Here is a 20,298-nt window from a genome sequence, read left to right as displayed (position 1 = left end):
TGATAGTCAATTCCTGTGGGATTGAATATCAACACACTTTTTCCATAGTAGACTTTGGGAAAAAACTCAATTAAAAAATCATATTGGGAAGACCTTTAATGCGACAGGTACAACTTATCCAAGATTGGGGAAACAACTATTTGTACTTGAAGAAAGTGGGATCTATAAGAAGGGTTAGTTTAAAAGATCACACTTATAGAGATTTCATGAAAACTCCCATACAAGAGTTTGATTCTGCCTCCTTGATTGAAGCTAAGCTTCCATCATGGTTGAACAAAGACACTCCTATTTGGATGTGTGGAGCTTCAGAAAATGGGAGTTTAAAACGAGAAGAATGTATTTTAGAAAGGGATTGCACCAACAAAGCCTATGTGCCTGAACCCTTGCCAAAGCATTTGTTTGAGCCATTTGAGTGGAGTCAAATCTTAGCGACAATGGATGTATGTGTGAATACGTCAATGCCTACTCAATTTTTCAATGAGGATGGCTACGACATAATTCCCATCCAAATGATCTTGAACCTCAACATTGAAGATGAAATTGAGGAACCCAAATACTTGATGAAATCTCAATAAGTCTTCTCAGACCTCTACTACAATGCAACAGATGAGTTAGAAGAACACTCAGATACCTAAGAAGATTCGGGGTCGGAAAAAGAACATGTGAGAGCTAAGCTACTCTTGAAAGGAGGGGAGAAATTTTTTTTTGACTTTCCTAACCGGAAACCAAGAAGATAAAAATGGTACAGACGAAAAAGGGACCCTAGAAACATGAAAGCTAGACTATGCCATCAGTCTCCAATAGAAGACAGTTCCTGATGCAGATAGATGCACATGATTGTGTCAAGGATAAAATCACTGGCAGATATCCTTCAAAAGAAAACCCAAAAATGTCAAAAACATTGAGAAAACCAAGGAAGGATACTTAAGTAAAACCAAAAAAACAGGAAAAGGAGTCAACCATGACATGAGTTGAGCGAAAAAAGAAGAATCAATAGTTGAAAAAAGTACTAAAGGAAATATATACAACCAAAATGGAAACCACATAAGAGGATGGTAAAGATGTAATGAGTGTTCTTTCCCATTACAAAAAGTATACTCTCCAAGATCAAAAACTCATTGTCGAACAACATATTAGAGAACTACAAAAACAGGGCGAGTCCTACGAAGGGTCCGAAAACGCAAAAAAGATAGAGTTGGCTAAGCCAGGAGAAGAACCTAGGCCTGCTACATTGCAAATGACCTAACTAAAGAAGAAGAAGAAGAGATATTACTAATCTTATTAAAAGAATACGGAGATATCTTCGCTTGGTCTTACAAGGCTCTCAAGGGTGTTGATCTAGAAATCTGCCAACATACCATATCCATGAGAGATGATGTGAAACCAAGTAGACAAAGGCCATACACATACAATGAAACATTTACCAGGAAGATCAAAGAAGAGATTGAGAAACTAAAGGAAGTTGAATTCATGAATGAAATTGAACACACAGATTGGGTGTCTCCAATTGTGCTAGTACCCAAGAAGAATGGAAAATTACGAGTATGTGTCAACCTCAAAAAAGTGAATGTAGCTACCATTAGAGACAACTTTCCCCTTCCAATCACTTAGCATGTGTTAGAACGAGCTACAAAGAAAGAAGCTTACAATTTCTTAGATGTCTTTTCAGGATACAATCAAATTTTGGTTGCCCCAAAAGACAACATAAAACTGTTTTTGCAACAGAATGGGGTATTTTTGCCTGTCGGGTTATGCCCTTTGGGTTAACTAATTCTCCTGCCACATTTCAAAGATTGATGAGTCATGCATTTAAAGAATATCTTAGGAAATTCTTGGAAGTAAATATGGATGTTCTATGCATACATTGACATCAATCTGGGCTGATCATTTTGAACAACTCAAAAAGGTATTCAAAAAATGTAGACTTTATAGGATTTGCTTAAATCCTGAGAAGTGCACATTCATGGGTAGACAAGAAAAAATTCTTCGACATATAGTGTCAAAAAATGGCATAGCTATCGATATAGATAAAACTCATGTCATTGTTGATTTGCCTAGACCAACAACAGTCAAGGGGGTTCAAGCCTTCATGGGGCATTGTGGAAATTACAGACGGATCATTTACATGTACGCTATAATCGCAAAACCCATGTATAGCTTGATTACACACTTTGAATGGAGTGATGAGTGTGAAGAATCCTTCATGAAGCTTAAGCAATCTCTCACCTCAGGTCCAATATTGATAGCACCAGATTAGAATAAGATATTCCACATACATGTAGATGCTTTCAATTTTGCCATAGGGTGTATACTAGCTCAACCAGGAGATGGGAAAATTGATTTTCCTATTTCTTATGCAACAGTTGAACATGGCAGAAAATAATTACACCACCACCGAAAGGGAAGGATTAGAAATGATCTATGTCTAAAAAGGTATTGACATTACATATTAGCGAACAAATTTGTGTTCTTCACGGACCACCAAGCTTTATTGTACCTGGTCAACAAGCCATGCAACACAGAAAGAATAGTGATATGGTTCATCATTCTTTTGGAATTTGATTTCACTGTGGTTGTAAAAAATGGCACTACTTATCAAAGAGTAGATCATTTGTCAAGGATTATTTCAGGGGAATCACCTAAAGGAGTAGATGATGATCTACCAGATGCATATTTGTTCTCCGTGGAAATGATACCGCGATGGTCATAAAATATGGTATCATTGACGACCATAGCTCAAGTGGATTCACAAGTACCACTTCCTATTATAGTCGCATTAATCCAGCAATTAGCTATGTATTAATTACTAGCTTGTAGGCTATAAAAAAGAAATCGAGATGGAATATTGCTCTTATGCATTAATCCTGAAGAGAAAAACCAATACCTAAGTCAAGCACATATTACTATAGTGGGACTTCACTTTGAGAAAGACCAAACTACGCAAAGGATCTTGAGACTTGGAGTATTTTGGCCAACTATGAGGAGTGATGTTCGCTCTTTCATAAAGGATTGTCCTCAATGTAAAAAAAAACCACCCATACCTCATGTAAAATTGTTTCAAATGTCACATGTTCCTAAGTGGAGTAACTATCTAGTCACTTACTTATCAAGACGAACATTTCTTGAGAATATGAGTAAACACCGTCAAACAGCAATTGAAACTGAAGCAATAGACTATGATCTCATTGAAAACCAATTGTATCAGAGAGGTAAGGATCAACATTTGCTTCTTTGTGCAAATGAAGACAAATATATTCCGATCATAGAACAAGTACATGCAAGAAAAAACTGAAGACGCGGTGGTGATCAGAAAGTCAAGGCGCACAAGCACAAAAAATTTCAATCAAATCGAAAAGTGGAAGCGGAAAGCCTAAATTAAGCGGCCAAACCTACTTTGCAAAATTCTTGCAAATGAGCTACAAGAATCCGATTGGGAAACTTTTTGAGTCTAACATAGATTTTACGGCCTAGTAGGACTAACAGAGGAATCTGGGGAAAAATGTTTCAAGGAGTCCGAGTATAGATACCCAAGGTAAACTAAAATCACCTCATTTTCACTTGTTGCCTTTGGAGAGAGCATTTTGACTTCTTTGCTCGTACTTTTTGGAATCTATAGTTGTCTGTTTTCAGGGCCGTCTCACACGAGACATGAGGGGTAAGTTCTTTACTCATCAATGATTCATTTTGTACGGCCGGAAGCTAGTCGAAACCCCTAGAAAAAACCTTAGAATCCGAGCAGTGCATGAAGACCTACGACCAAAAATCAACCATAACGGCCCGTCAGCTCAACCAGATCGGATAAAATTTGAATTGTAGCATGCTCCAACATATTAGAACACTTCTATATCAACAGATGACCATTCAACAAAGTTCGAGGGAGTCCCAAGTAGAAAAGCTAGGTTTTTTTGTAGATGCTAGAATTGGGTTCTGACTCCACAGATAGCTTACCTACGAGGTCTATACACAATGCATATGATTGGTTTTGTGAAATCAATCAAGCAAAGCCCTCAAAAAGCGAAAAACGGCTCGACGGCTACAAAGCGTCAAATTCGACATACGAGGTCAAACTAACTCCAAATGAGTCAAAATTGGATGAGTTGCTTCACAACTATGTTGCGGACAAGTCAATAGCCTTAAAAGTGATTGACCAGCTTAACAGGTAGTGTAGTCACAAAAATTAAATATTTCAGAGTCAACAAAGTACAAAGTGATGCCAGCAAGACCAAACTTTACCAATTTCAATTTTTGACTTGTTTTAGGTGTATAGAATGTGTTTAGATTAAAAAAATTAAGTTTTGTAAAAAAAATGACTACTATAAATAATCGCGATTATTTACTTTTGTACTATTTTGGCTTGAAAGTTGCATCATCACTTCACATATCATTTGTACACACCCATTACATGCCAAAATTCAAGTATGAGCCACAATGATCATATGTAACTTGGAAAATTGCCAAAAAACGCAAAGAAGTCCTTGCAAGTCAATTTTTGAGTTATGATCCACATTTTTCGAATCAAATCACTTAATATCACATACACAGGGTCTATACCAAGCCTAGAACCAAGTTGTACCAAAAAATATTTATTTTGGTAAAAAAGTTAATAATCACGATTATTTACTTAAATTTAGCCAAAAATGGATAAATTTTCAACTTTGCCATCATAGATCCAAAGTACATGATACCCTAAGCCCACTAGCTAAGTTTGAACAAATTTGAATCTCAAAATCTCAAAATCTCTTTACATCTACTGTTTTAGAGACCTAAAGCCTAAATCTGGCACCATTTTCACCCTTTGCGTCCAAATGAGCCCATATTTCATTCAGAGTATCTATTTGGTATATACTTCAAGCTTGTAAGGCCAAGTTTGCAAAAATTTGAAGAAATTACTTAGCTGTAAATAATCACGATTATTTACTTTTGTTACAAATTTTTGTATTGACTTTATGAATTTGATCTTTACATGTTTTTATGCATCTATGCATGTTCAGATAATTAATTTGAAATAGATTGGACAAAAATTGTCAGCATTTTAGCCTGAAGGACATTTCAGAGAGAATCTGCCAAATGGCTAACATTGACACTCTATTTACTCAATAGGATCCATGCAAGCCGCAGAGAGGGCCAAGAAGAAGCTCTCGCAAAAGGATATCTTCTAAGATAGTCCGGCAAGTAATGTAATGCCAGTCGGAGCTTGTGGTTACCTGGTTGGTTAGATGTTGTTAACAGCAACAACAATTCATTATTTTTAACGATTGGTCTTGGGGATTTTTTAGTGAACTATGCCATTGCTTCATGCTTATACACAAATACATTAATTTTGATAAAAGGATGGATAAAAAAGAATTTGATTACAGCTTTCCATTACTGTGTCTTTAAAATTCCTTGTATTCTAGGAACTCTCTATAACCCTTCCCTACTACGATTGCACAATACGATAACTTTTAGGATTGTTAGGTGCCTGCCTTTCAAGAGTTGCAACAACCTAGTTGCAATTGATGCGGTGAGCTTGACTAGTGATTTTCTAACGCTATTGCCGGCCCTACTGTTAATGCGCGAGATAATTACTTTGGGGTTCATTGAGCTGGAAATCCCCACTGACATATGCAGTGCAACGAGTCAATTTAATCGAAGCAGAGCTTCACTCAGTTTAAGAGCAGCTCCCTTCAGTCCAAAGCAAGGCTTAATAAATGCATTGCAAATGGGCGGTTTTATTCAATTTAATCGAAGCAGAGCTTCCTTCAATCTAATAGCAGCTCCCTTCGGTCCAAAGTAAGGCTTTAAGTCTCCTTTGGGGTCCTATAAAGTAGTATACTATTACCCCTACTATGCAGTATTTACTACTTAGGGCTATTCAAGGATTGTCACCATGGGAGGCTAAGGCAGGGTGTCCCATCCCACGTAGAGCCATGTATCACATTGGTAAGATTAGTATTGTCTATTATCGGATTAAGACCCTCCATAATGGCAGGGTAATGTAAGAAAGCCTCTTTATCTTTGGCAGCTTGTAGATATTTTTCTACATATTCCATGCTTTCATTTGCCTGCAAGCCACATAATACAAATGCAGAGCCAGTGGCTTAGTTAATCTCACTAGAATTGCACTTAGTGATGAGTCATCAATAATGTGGCCATTGTGTGCAGTGGTGTGTACATTGCATGGTCTACTGTTGGTCTGTAAGTTGGCGACAGGGCCGCTGTACGCCTGGCCCAGGCTTAAAGCATTTATGCTTGCTGATACCACATTTAAAAGGGATAGCATCTGACACATAAGCAAAATTGAGGCTTTGTCTTTTTAACAGAAAATCGATTTAATGGCAAAGACTTTCAAGGCTCGATAGAACAGGCTGCTATAAGACTGGAAGCCCAACCTACTTAACTCAGGGGTTAGAGTATCGTTTTCATACGGCGAGAGTCATTGGTTCAAATCCAATAGTAGGTAACACTTCTTAGATACCACAATTACTAGACTAAATCGGTATTAAATCGGTACCTAATATAATAAGAGAATGCCTTTAAGAGTCTAAAGAGCCACGGTCTTTGGCAAGTGAAGAGAAAGCCCAATTAAAGATGCAAGCGTAGCTTTAGGTTAGTTTTTCAGGGGGGAGGGAAAACCAATTAAAGAACAATGATTGGATTCCTAAATGGTTAAAGACAAAGAGTTTCACCCGTTTAGGTAACCTAGCTATTACATTGATTTGTTTCATCCTTGGTTGTTTGAGTGAAAATCTAGAATACCATGTAAAATGATGGATTTGCTTGCCCACTAATGTTATTTTAACACTCTACCCTACTTTTTTCATGAACCCGGTGGTTCGCGTGGTAATGGATGGTGCTTAATATTCCTTTTTCCTTGATTTTTATTGCAACTTTTATAAGGCTCTTTACCTTGTCTTGGTGAGTCAGTCTTTTCATTCTTTTGCTTTGTAGGTTTCGAACTCATGGTTTTGCTTTTGTCAGAGGAGCTAGTGCTTTCCAAAGCTAAGTTTCCTTGGTCCCCTTTTTTAGGTAAGTTCTTGCCTTCTTTTAACTCACTAGTTTGATGCCTAAGCTCTATAGCTTGAAGCCTTTTATTAAGATAAAAAGAAAAAAAGACAAAGATGAGGGTAACGAAGGGATCATACTTCTTATACGAACCCTTTCTGCGTGTGTGCGCAGTATGAATTTTTAAACTAAACCCCACCTCGAGGGCAAGGATCAGCCACTATAACCAACTACTAAGAAACTGCCATGAATATGGAAAATAAAACAGCCTCTAAGTGTGTTAAACATCGAGGCAAAACAAAAAAAAAGATAAATTTTAACAATGGAATTTATTTTTTTAGGTCTGGGCCTTGCCCTCGGGAGTATTATAACTTGTAGTATTTCTTCATGCTTTGTTATACACATTTGGAAGGAACGGCGTAACGCGCTTTCAGAAGTCAAAAGGATCCAAAGCATTGCAGAACGCTATCGAAATCAATTCCAAGTGTTGTATAACCAACAAGAAACCCAACGTCGACTAGGGGAAGAAAGGTTACGCTTTGAGGGGAGGTTACTTTGGGAACGAGCACAAAGAGAAAACCCCCGTAGGGAAGTCGCTTTACGAGAGCAGACTAGAATTGAAATTGAAAATTCCAACCCAAGCACTATTGGGGGTGCTACTGGCTCACAGATCCATTTTGTCTCATCTCCTCTAGAGACGTATTCTTTTGACCCAACCCTTTGTTCTTGGATACTTAAACTTTCGGGAATCATTTTATTGGAAGGTCTTTATTGGATAATCACTAACAAGGTAAACAAAAGGGTAAAAATAAAATTTACACATGAATTGATTTTATTTGTTACTTTAATCAATTCTTTTGTTTACCTTTTTACCCCTATTTACGTTTTCATGATGGCTTTGGAATTCTATGAAAGGGTCTCGGGAGCTAGGATGTATGCCAGTTATATATGATCAAGTGGAGTGGCATAAGATCTGCCTTTGGGCTTGAGTGGAGACACCTTTTTATTTACATAATAATTTGCTTCTCGTATTGACAAATCGGAGGATCGAAACTCCAACCAACAACCGTATCTGGAAATAATGATTAGTGGATATCGGTACCATCACTGCATATTAAGCTTTGGATCGGGGATTCAGTGGTGTAATGTTAAGAGGTCGTGCGACATGAAGACATCGATAGCAATATGGGGAAGGTTCCCATCAGGAAACGGTTTACTCGACCTTTCTCAAGCACGCTTTGACTGTAAAGACTTGGTATGAAGCCTTGAAGACGACGTCTCTTAATCCAAAATAGAGGCTAAGGTGAGCTGAGGAAAGGGCACCGTAAGCAAATGTGTATAAGCCTAGTAAAGCATAACCAAGGCAAGGCTAGGGCCATCTTTGACTGGTTAGTCTGATGGGCCATCCGTGAACGGATTTACCCTTGGCCTCTAGGTATATTGAAACTGCATGAGTTCACTGGATTAGAGCACGGTTCGCTGAAATTGGCATAGGTTAGATGACATTGATGGAACATGATAAGCCTGTATTTATCTATGCGTCCGTAAGGGCTAAGCATGTAACAGAGTATGGGTAAAGAAAGACCGGAGAAGAAAAGGGTAAGTCTGCAAGTACGTGACCCGCTTTAAATCGAATTAAATTAAAGAAACACAAATCGATTAAAGAAGGAGGCGGCTTTAAGCACAAAGTTTAATTGGGTCGGATAAAGGGTAAAAAGCCTGTCTTTCGTAAAATTGTGGCGGTATGAAAGTATGGAGATCTGGAAATAAATTCCTACAAGCCAGGCTCTATGGACTAGTAACTAGTCTTGGCCAACTTAGTATAAGCCCTTAATCTATGCGTGCATCGGAGCTATCTCTTTTTTGTTGCGAAGCGGATGTAGCATTTTGACTTTACTGGTTACGGTTGCCTGCTTTTTGCCGTAACGTGGGCCACGCGGTAAGTGGCCTGAGGCAAGAAAAAATATTAGGAAAATGAACCGAACTCTCAATCCACAATCTGGTGCTATGGACACTTACGCATAGACTATAAATGCCCCTCATCCCTAAGCGCCTGCAGACGCGTTACAGGGGCAGGCCTCCGGAAACGCATTCGAGCCGTATGAAGGGAAACTTTGACGTACGGCTCCATTGGGGGGAAAGCTCAACAAAGGGGCCTATCTATCCTAACCGGGAGTATGCTGGGATTTATGAAAAGCAGCACCTTACGATGTTCATGACTGATCGGATTTCGACATACTAGTGGGTACTAGGGGAGATTGCTACGATCGTTATTGTATCTGTATTGAAGAGATGTGAGAAAGTATTTGAATCATCGTACAACGTCTCAATGAAATGCCCAGCGGCACAATTAAAGCTGATGATCATAAGCTATGTCCTTTATCATGACCTTAACACTAGGTTGGTAATGGGACACTTTTATGTCCTGTGAAGTGACCATTTTCCCTGAATTATGTCAAGAGTTTCAAAATGGATTTTGAGGTGCTATCTATCTAGAAAGTTGTCTCATGAGCTGAAAAAAACTCGTCATTTTTTTGGAATATCAATTCCATCTTTAACATTATCCTTGCACAACATTTCACAACCTAAACTGTGTGAAAAAACGGGTCCTGTTTTTGGCTTTTTTCAACTTTTTGCAACTATACCACTCTAGAATTCATGTTTGTGAGGTCTATAGTGCTAGAGAACTATCTTTAGTAGTCTTCAACATGTCCCGATGCTTCTAGGGAGAAATACATATTAAAGTTGTAAGTTATGACCAAATTACAAAAATTGGCAAATCTTGTTTTTTAACCAATTTTAGCTCTTCTATGATTTTTTTGGTGGAATTCATGATATCCAAATGCATTTTTGATTTTCTATGTCGCATATTGTAACATAAAGCTAATATTCCTTAAGTTTTGGGGCACCTAATACCCTATTTTGCATAGTACACAACGATGGTTGATTTTTTCAATTATAGAAGAAAACGAAACATTCTAGTATATCAAGTATAGCCTTTTCAATATTGTTAGTTTCTTGTGACAACTACATGAATTTGTAGTAGTAACCATATCTAGTCATAAGGATCAAATTTGGCTAGATATTGAATAGTTTCTATGGGATTCTACAACTCATAATGTTGAACCCAGTTTTTTCATGTTTGTTGTATTTAACACTTCATCTTTGTTCCTAAGATTCCCCTTGGTAAGAAATGTATTATTCTTTTCACATGCTCCATGGCTCCTTATGAACATAAAGGACAATAGGGAACTAAGAAAACATGCATATATTATTTGTATTGAGCGTGGCTATAGAAACTCTGATGATAGGTTTGCAGAATGGTAAAAATTCAACTTTTTTGTACCTATTTATTTTGGCAAAAGAAAAAATTGTGAGTGAGAAGCAATCATATGTTCTGATCACGAACCCATTGAAGTTAACTAGGGAATTTATCTCAAGTCCTACAAAAATCCATAATCTTATTTTTATGCAACAAAACGTAAGAAATGACTGTTTTGATGAAAATTCACTGGTCCATCAACTTTGGAGGCTTGGTGTGACCAAAAGATGAGAAATTTTACAAGTTTCTTATTTTTTCCATGTGTAGTAGGCCTTGAACTATAACCTCATGAAAGGATTTTACAAAATGAGTGGATCTACTATGGTTTTGGAGGTTTTTTTCAAAACCCTGAAAGGACACTTTTATGTCCTGTTAGGTTACCAACCTAGTGTTAAATGAAAAAATCCATGGAATCTCTAATTCACCATTTTAAACCTTATACAGAAGGGGGTTTTGTAACAGCTTTTTCTATTTATACTGCAGCTGAAGCACCTAAAGGAGAATTTGGTGTGTTCTTAGTCAGTAATGGAACCAATCGTCCCTATCGTTGTAAAATAAGAGCACCTGGCTTTGCTCATTTACAAGGACTCGATTTTATGTTCAAAAATCACATGGCAGCAGATGTGGTCATCATCATCGGTACTCAAGATACTGTGTCCGGAGAGGCAGATAGATAATACAATACACACAAAAAGAAGAAAAAAAGACAAAGATGAAGGTGACAGAGGCTCCACTGCATGTAGTAGTAGTATTATGGTAAGTACGGGTTTGAAGGAACTGGTTCCTGAACCAGACACGATGATATGTGAAGTTATCTATTAGTTCCATTTACAGGGTGTAGTCAAACCAATTACTGTCGATCGACGCGGTGTCGGTCGACACGGCATGATCAAATCCCGTGGTAACCCTAATCCTGTATCACCTGTGCTGGATTCTATATCTAACGTTTCCATTCCTATATCTAACGTATCCGATCCTATATCGTCTACGTCAGATAGTTTATTGCCTGTACCTAAACCATTATCATCAGACAATTCTTTATTTGCAGCTGAGGATCAATCAAAAGAGAAATCCTCAGCGCTAAAAACAAATACATTTCAATTTTCTTCATCTTTACCCCACGCATCGAAACCAATTGCTTCTTTGCCAATTGCTTCTTGTTTTTCTTCTACAGCTTCTTCATTGAGTATACAAAGTACTCCTATAGTAAATTCAGTAATAAGTACTAATTTATCAAGCCTAAAACTATTGTTATTAAAAGTAGTAAGTTTATTTTCATTAATCTTTCATATAATAAATAATAGTTATTTAAGTTCAATAAATGAACCTAGTTTAATTAACAATTTTAATAGTGATTTAATTACAATTAATATACCTATTATTTGTAGTATAGAAATAGCATTAATAGTATCATACATATTAAATTATAAAACAATGGCAAATAAGAAGTTACTATTAAAAATTTTACTTCAATTGTTAATAACTTTTGTTTTTGTATATTTTGTTTTTGATTACTACAATATAAACTTTTTTAATAAGATTGAATCAATACCATATCACGTAGATGAGCCTGAAACTTCTACAATAGAGCTAGACGAATCATCAGTATGGTATAAAAACTCAAAAGTTATTGTTTTGTTAGGAATAGTAGTAGCAGTAGCTGTAGCAGCAGTTGTTTACTATTTTAATGGAATTGATCCCAGTTCATCAGTATCTCCAGATATTTCAAGTTACACGGAATCTCAAGTTCTTGAAAATGTTAACTCTTCACAAGTATCATTAGGTGAAATAATATCGGAAAGGGTAAACTCTAATGAATTTCAATTAGAAATAATAAATAGAACCTCAGAGGAAATATTATCTGATATTGTAGCTGCAGGAGATGTAGCCCGAATATAATTAGAACAATTAGGTAGAAATTCTACAGAAGTACTATTTAATATTGCAGCAGCTCAAATGAAATTATAAGTTTTAGGTAGAACTTTAGATGAAATGCTACCTGATATTGCAACAACAGGAAATGCAGCCCGGGTACAACTAGAAAAAATAGGTATTGAACCTAACTACAACCAAGTGCATAATAATATTGATAGGATAATAGTTTTAATGAAAGGTATAATTTACCTTATTAGTTTAAAATGGATATTTAATCACAATTTAACACCTAATGTAAATTCAGTTCTTTCTAATAAAAGGCCACTTTTGTTTAATTCAAATATATCTACTACAAATTCAATATCAACTCAAACTGAAAATTCAATATCAACCCAAACTGAAGATTCAATATCTACCCAAACTGAAGATTCCTTTCATCAAGCATATAATATAGAAAATGTCTTAGGGAGAATGCACCAATTCTATAATGAAGCTATGTCATTAAGCGAGGATTCAGTTGAAGAGATACAGGGACGTCGTGATCTATTGGGTATTTCGGAGATACGGGATATAGACTCTACAACGCTATCTTTAGTAACTGAGGTTTCAAACACCAATAACTCTTTAATAACTTTAACAGATCAATCTCCAGTAACAGTAACAGTAACTGAGGTTTCAAACACTAATAACTCTTCAATAACAACTATCCCCTACAGTTTAACCAATCAAACGCCAGTAACAATAATAGAGAATCCAAACACCGATAACTCTTTAGTAACTTTAATAGATCAATCTCCAGTAACAGAGGTTTCAAACTCTTCAGTAACTAATGTACCCTACACTTTAACCTCAACTGAGATGTCTACCTCGATACAATTAGATGATGGCGAAAATGAAGAATAAATGATAGTTTCATTGTAATACAGTCTAGGCCCAGCTGTCCAAAACGCTATCCACTCGCAAGAGTGGATACGCACCGCTCTAGACGCCAGTACCAGGAAACCGGAAGATAACGTGGTTTGCGTGAAATCAACGATTCGACCACTAAATGTAACTGATTTCTCTATCACGGGATAAAGTGCCATTTGTCCTTGCTGGCAGAAAATGGCATATTTGACATAGTTGAAGAAATTAAAGCATAATAAGCTATCTATTTAATGCTAGACTAACGGAACCGCGAAGGCTATAGGTAGTCTACGTACTGATGAGTTTATGAAAATAAGTCGTATTACTTCATTCTCAGGGCGTAGTGAGGCAGGCCGGGCAATTTCACCCAAGTGCAAATAGATTTTCTATCCGTCCCGTCCGTACGGCGTAGAGTCGGGCATGAAACGATGGGCACCGAAGAGGAGTTGAACCTCTAACTACCTGATTTTTGCTAGGGACTCTATCCAATTGAGCTATCAGTGCGGGGGGGTTGGGTCGATAAAAGCCCAACTGCACCCTTTCCTTATTGCAAAGAAAATCTTCTCTGCGCTACCTTCTTTTGCCACAGCTACACCACTTTTGAAGTTTTTCTCAAAAGCCATCCCAATAGCCTGTTGAGCGCTTTTCCTTCTTTTCTTTGGGAATAGGTGGAAGGGCCTTGTAGATTATCACTACAAGAGGTTGTGTGCTCTTGTGACGCTTATAGCGACGAGAATACACTAGGTTTTTTAAACCCCCGGCGTCGCTCAAAGCGTCTCTATTAGCGTCGATAGAGAACATCGCTATAGTAATCGCTATTGCAGTCGCTATAAGTGTCACTATATAGCGACGTTGCAGGGCCATAGATAGCGACGCTTATAGCGACGTTACACAGCCCTATATAGCGACGCCCATAGCGATGCCCGGGATTAAATTTTTTTGGTGAATGCCCTGCCACCCATCAACCATATTGAATGTTTCATTGGTCTATTTACCTTTGAAAAAAAGTGCAAAGGTAAATATAGACCCAAAATAGTCACCCACAAGACAATATAATCATTAACTCCAACATCCATAGTACGTATTGTTTGCAAAATAAAGATACAAAAATGACAAGCGTGAATTGATGGAAGTAAATAAATGAAAATTGTACACAGCAGCAAAATCACTTGATTGTTAATCATTGCAAATGTAATAGTTACAAACCATTGTCATTATTTAAAAAATATACATGGTTTTTAAAAATACATGGTTACATGGTCTCATGATACATAAGCTAGGACAAAAAGAAACTAATGCTATCTAGCTATGGCTAAACTGACGTCGTCTAATCATACGTCTCATCGCGTCCAAGCGGCGTATCTGTCGGATTCTGCAAAAAAAAACAATAAGATAGCCCATTGTAAGTATAAACATATAGCGAGCGACGTTTATAAAACAATACAATAAATAGAAAATAATAAACCCTAATACTAACCATGCCGCCGCGAGAAGTCAGGATGTCTATAAGGGCGTTTAAGCCCTTCCTGCCTGCGTACTCGTGCTCGTACGGAGTGGGATCACGTCCTGTAAACGACCACTGTCAAAACATACAAAGAATCCATTCTGTTAGAATTTCAAATCCCATAAACCCTAAATTATCGAACATAGATGGAAAAACACTTACAAAATCGGCCTCAAATAATGCCCACCCGCCACTACCCAAGTGGTGTGAGCTCCCTGCCTCAACTCGCGCTCTGGTTGCCTCCTTTTGTTTCTTCCACTTGTCGGGATTCTCACGCGCTTCTTTCTTCGCATGCTTCCAATCTTCTTTGGCCAGCCAATCTGGTATGTTCTATCCATGCTTTATTGCTTTTTGCACTTCGGAACGCTTACGATTGCAGTATTCGTGCATTCTAACCTTCATCACATCTTCATTGAAGCGGTCATCCCGTGTTGGAATGGGAAACTCGTCATGAAGCATGCTGATGACTCTGTCTCTTAATTCATTCGGTACTTCACTCCAGGTGTTTAGTATGTAGTGTCTAAACACCTGAGAGCAAATACCGTGCATACACGAAATCACCTTCTTGTCGTCATCATCCAAGATGATGCCGCTGCTAAAGTCGACAGAGTAAGGCAAGCCCTCTCGCCGCCGTTGACGCCTGAACCTGGGTGTCTCGACATGGGTCTCTAGCGACGTGTCAACGGGGGTACGGACGCCAGGTGTCTCCACTGGAGTCTGAGCCCCGAAGCGAGGAGTGTCCACTGGAGTGACTCCTGGAGGAGTAGCTAGTGGTGTGTAGCTGTGGGGAACGGCACTCAACCGTGCAAAACCTGGTGTCGATGGCAATGCCGTGGCTAGTGTCGGGACGCGCAAAGAAGGGGAGGGTAAAGAGCCTCGTCGAACACCAGGCGGTGTCGAAGCATCAGTGGCGCCACCGCCATCACCATCACTAGAGCATCGGTGCCTAGACGAGTGTGAAGATCGTCTCGTCGACACCGAAGCTTCAGAGCGCATTGAGGACTCCGAAATAGAGGGAGATGAGTATGGAGTAGGAACGCGCGATGGTGCGCCAGAGCGATGACGCTCCACGTACCACTGTCTCTGCTGGGGTGACAAAGAAGAAAGAAACTTGTCATCATCCATACTTGCATTAAATACGCGAACATTTAAACTTAATATTGAATGAATGGAGTAGAAAACATGGACAAGTAGAGAGAGAGAGAGAGAGAGAGAGAGAGAGAGAGAGAGAGAGAGAGATGAGGAGGAGGAGGAGGTGCTCGTCGTCTCTGCTAATGAGAACATACCTAGAGCATACGTACCTAAAGTGGACGCAAAGACCATTAAATACAATGACACAATGACGCATATAAATACAATGATGCAATGACGCAAATACTTAATGAGCCGAAGAATCGTACAAGAACTTGAATGTGCATGTAGCTTTGGAATGTTCAAAGGCTAGTAGCAACAAAAAGCGTTCTTCTTCTATTCAACTTGAGTGATGAAAGAGGCAAGTGCATAACTCTGAATTTACAAAACGGAGCCATCTTGTTCAAATACAATATTTTTGGCTTTAAGAGATCTCTCTCTCATCCTCGCATAGCTCAACATAACTTCCTATATCTATATAGAGCTCTCCGTTTAAACAGATGTCCTCTGTTTCATTTTGTAGATCCTGTTTCATTTTGTAGATCCTCTGCATGCACCCCATAGAGAGTAGCAGCTTGATGTTCGTCTAGCACCACCTCCACGGCTTCTGAATAGGCATCTTCTCTGATCTCCTCCATTGATGCCACTATGATTGGCACATGGTTGTGGGATGAAATATCACTTGCCAGAGCCACATAACTTACATGACAGCTTCCAAGCACATAAATTCTAAAACACACGTTAACTATTTACATACTTACTTGTTCACAATGCTCGGGTAGTAGGAAAGTGTCTCTTAGGTCAGTCCATTTCTTAGTTGAATCCACCTCAAGAAAACCAGACTCTTCTCTATGCAAAGTAGCGTTGCGACCCTCCATGATTATCTTGAACCATTGCACGTCGAACAAGTCGACAAAAAATCCTCTATCATCGATCCTCAAAATATCTTGTAGCGTGCCGAAGTAAGTGAGCTCCGCCACCACAAGATCTGTATCACAGGACCGTCGTCGACTAGTGAGTTCAAATTTTTCCATGATTCCACAATCTTGAGTAAAACGTTTTTTGTCGATCCGTTCCACCCTAAAATGTCGACTTTTACACCATGCTGCTGTGTATGACTTATACTACAACCAACAAAGATTATGAGTGGCCGTTCAAACATCTAGAAAGTTATTAGTCATACATTACAAACTTACCTTGGTCGCACAACCCCTAGAGTACTCCCACTCTTCCTCAGTCACTTCTTCACCGCACTGTTGTGCGCTTTTCAGTTGGTTGTGCAACTGTCTTAATCTCATGAATGTTGGTAGGCTCTCCAGACCCGTTGGATAGTGCATCGGTGGTCGTCTTCCCCGTCTCCACTCGATTCTTTCCCTTGGTCGCTCTTGCTTTGCATCCTCATATTGTGAGATCCACTTCTGCATGACTGGATTGTGAAGCATGCAAAATCGGTTGATTTTAGCCTCTAGATCTTCCGTCATCTTCTTCTCAACACCGAGATTGCACATGACAATTCTAGATATGCACTCATCATCTATGGTTTGCCATAGCGTGTCCCGGGCTTTATCAAATCCGTCTAGCCACTCTCCAATGTACACTAGGGACTCTGATACCAGCCAACCTTCTGCCATGCTACCCTCTGGACGTGCCTTCTGACGCACATATCCCTTGAGCGTTTTCATGAAACGTTCTAAAAATAACATCCATCTGGAATGTACTGTGCCGGCTATTTCCACCTCATCAACTAATGGGACACTTTTATGTCCTGTTAAGTGACCATTTTCCTTGAATTATGTCAAGAGTTTCAAAATGGATTTTGAGGTGCTATCTATCTAGAAAGTTGTCTCATGAGCTGAAAAAAACTCGTCATTTTTTTGGAATATCAATTCCATCTTTAACATTGTCCTTGCACAACATTTCACAACCTAAACTGTGTGAAAAAACGGGTCCTGTTTTTGGCTTTTTTCAACTTTTTGCAACTATACCACTCTAGAATTCATGTTTGTGAGGTCTATAGTGCTAGAGAACTATCTTTAGTAGTCTTCAACATGTCCCGATGCTTCTAGGGAGAAATAAATATTAAAGTTGTAAGTTATGACCAAGTTACAAAAATTGGCAAATCTTGTTTTTTAACCAATTTTAGCTCTTCTATGATTTTTTTGGTGGATTTCATGATATCCAAATGCATTTTTGATTTTCTATGTCGCATATTGTAACATAAAGCTAATATTCCTTAAGTTTTGGGGCACCTAATACCCTATTTTGCATAGTACACAACGATGGTTGATTTTTTCAATTATAGAAGAAAACGAAACATTCTAGTATATCAAGTATAGCCTTTTCAATATTGTTAGTTTCTTGTGACAACTACATGAATTTGTAGTAGTAACCATATCTAGTCATAAGGATCAAATTTGGCTAGATATTGAATAGTTTCTATGGGATTCTACAACTCATAATGTTGAACCCAGTTTTTTCATGTTTGTTGTATTTAACACTTCATCTTTGTTCCTAAGATTCCCCTTGGTAAGAAATGTATTATTCTTTTCACATGCTCCATGGCTCCTTATGAACATAAAGGACAATAGGGAACTAAGAAAACATGCATATATTATTTGTATTGAGCGTGGCTATAGAAACTCTGATGATAGGTTTGCAGAATGGTAAAAATTCAACTTTTTTGTACCTATTTATTTTGGCAAAAGAAAAAATTGTGAGTGAGAAGCAATCATATGTTCTGATCACGAACCCATTGAAGTTAACTAGGGAATTTATCTCAAGTCCTACAAAAATCCATAATCTTATTTTTATGCAACAAAACGTAAGAAATGACTGTTTTGATGAAAATTCACTGGTCCATCAACTTTGGAGGCTTGGTGTGACCAAAAGATGAGAAATTTTACAAGTTTCTTATTTTTTCCATGTGTAGTAGGCCTTGAACTATAACCTCATGAAAGGATTTTACAAAATGAGTGGATCTACTATGGTTTTGGAGGTTTTTTTCAAAACCCTGAAAGGACACTTTTATGTCCTGTTAGGTTACCAACCTAGTGTTAAATGAAAAAATCCATGGAATCTCTAATTCACCATTTTAAACCTTATACAGAAGGGGGTTTTGTAACAGCTTTTTCTATTTATACTGCAGCTGAAGCACCTAAAGGAGAATTTGGTGTGTTCTTAGTCAGTAATGGAACCAATCGTCCCTATCGTTGTAAAATAAGAGCACCTGGCTTTGCTCATTTACAAGGACTCGATTTTATGTTCAAAAATCACATGGCAGCAGATGTGGTCATCATCATCGGTACTCAAGATACTGTGTCCGGAGAGGCAGATAGATAATACAATACACACAAAAAAGAAGAAAAAAAGACAAAGATGAAGGTGACAGAGGCTCCACTGCATGTAGTAGTAGTATTATGGTAAGTACGGGTTTGAAGGAACTGGTTCCTGAACCAGACACGATGATATGTGAAGTTATCTATTAGTTCCATTTACAGGGTGTAGTCAAACCAATTACTGTCGATCGACGCGGTGTCGGTCGACACGGCATGATCAAATCCCGTGGTAACCCTAATCCTGTATCACCTGTGCTGGATTCTATATCTAACGTTTCCATTCCTATATCTAACGTATCCGATCCTATATCGTCTACGTCAGATAGTTTATTGCCTGTACCTAAACCATTATCATCAGACAATTCTTTATTTGCAGCTGAGGATCAATCAAAAGAGAAATCCTCAGCGCTAAAAACAAATACATTTCAATTTTCTTCATCTTTACCCCACGCATCGAAACCAATTGCTTCTTTGCCAATTGCTTCTTGTTTTTCTTCTACAGCTTCTTCATTGAGTATACAAAGTACTCCTATAGTAAATTCAGTAATAAGTACTAATTTATCAAGCCTAAAACTATTGTTATTAAAAGTAGTAAGTTTATTTTCATTAATCTTTCATATAATAAATAATAGTTATTTAAGTTCAATAAATGAACCTAGTTTAATTAACAATTTTAATAGTGATTTAATTACAATTAATATACCTATTATTTGTAGTATAGAAATAGCATTAATAGTATCATACATATTAAATTATAAAACAATGGCAAATAAGAAGTTACTATTAAAAATTTTACTTCAATTGTTAATAACTTTTGTTTTTGTATATTTTGTTTTTGATTACTACAATATAAACTTTTTTAATAAGATTGAATCAATACCATATCACGTAGATGAGCCTGAAACTTCTACAATAGAGCTAGACGAATCATCAGTATGGTATATAAAACTCAAAAGTTATTGTTTTGTTAGGAATAGTAGTAGCAGTAGCTGTAGCAGCAGTTGTTTACTATTTTAATGGAATTGATCCCAGTTCATCAGTATCTCCAGATATTTCAAGTTACACGGAATCTCAAGTTCTTGAAAATGTTAACTCTTCACAAGTATCATTAGGTGAAATAATATCGGAAAGGGTAAACTCTAATGAATTTCAATTAGAAATAATAAATAGAACCTCAGAGGAAATATTATCTGATATTGTAGCTGCAGGAGATGTAGCCCGAATATAATTAGAACAATTAG

The 20,298-nt window shown here is 37.7% G+C and overlaps 1 protein-coding gene across 1 annotated transcript; it reads left to right on the top strand.

Moving 5' to 3' along the window:
* The first annotated feature begins 12,554 nt into the window (after nt 1–12,554).
* LOC147425464 (uncharacterized) lies at nt 12,555–13,084 on the top strand. The gene has a single exon (XM_086500735.1). The coding sequence runs from the start codon at nt 12,653–12,655 to the stop codon at nt 13,082–13,084; it is 432 nt and encodes a 143-aa protein (XP_086356861.1). The 5' UTR covers nt 12,555–12,652.
* The last annotated feature ends 7,214 nt before the right edge of the window (nt 13,085–20,298 follow it).

Source organism: Adiantum capillus-veneris, chromosome 25 (genome assembly GCF_014529385.1).
Source record: "Adiantum capillus-veneris isolate H3 chromosome 25, ASM1452938v2, whole genome shotgun sequence".
Taxonomy (NCBI): domain Eukaryota; kingdom Viridiplantae; phylum Streptophyta; class Polypodiopsida; order Polypodiales; family Pteridaceae; genus Adiantum; species Adiantum capillus-veneris.
This window is presented reverse-complemented; position numbering and strand designations above follow the sequence as displayed.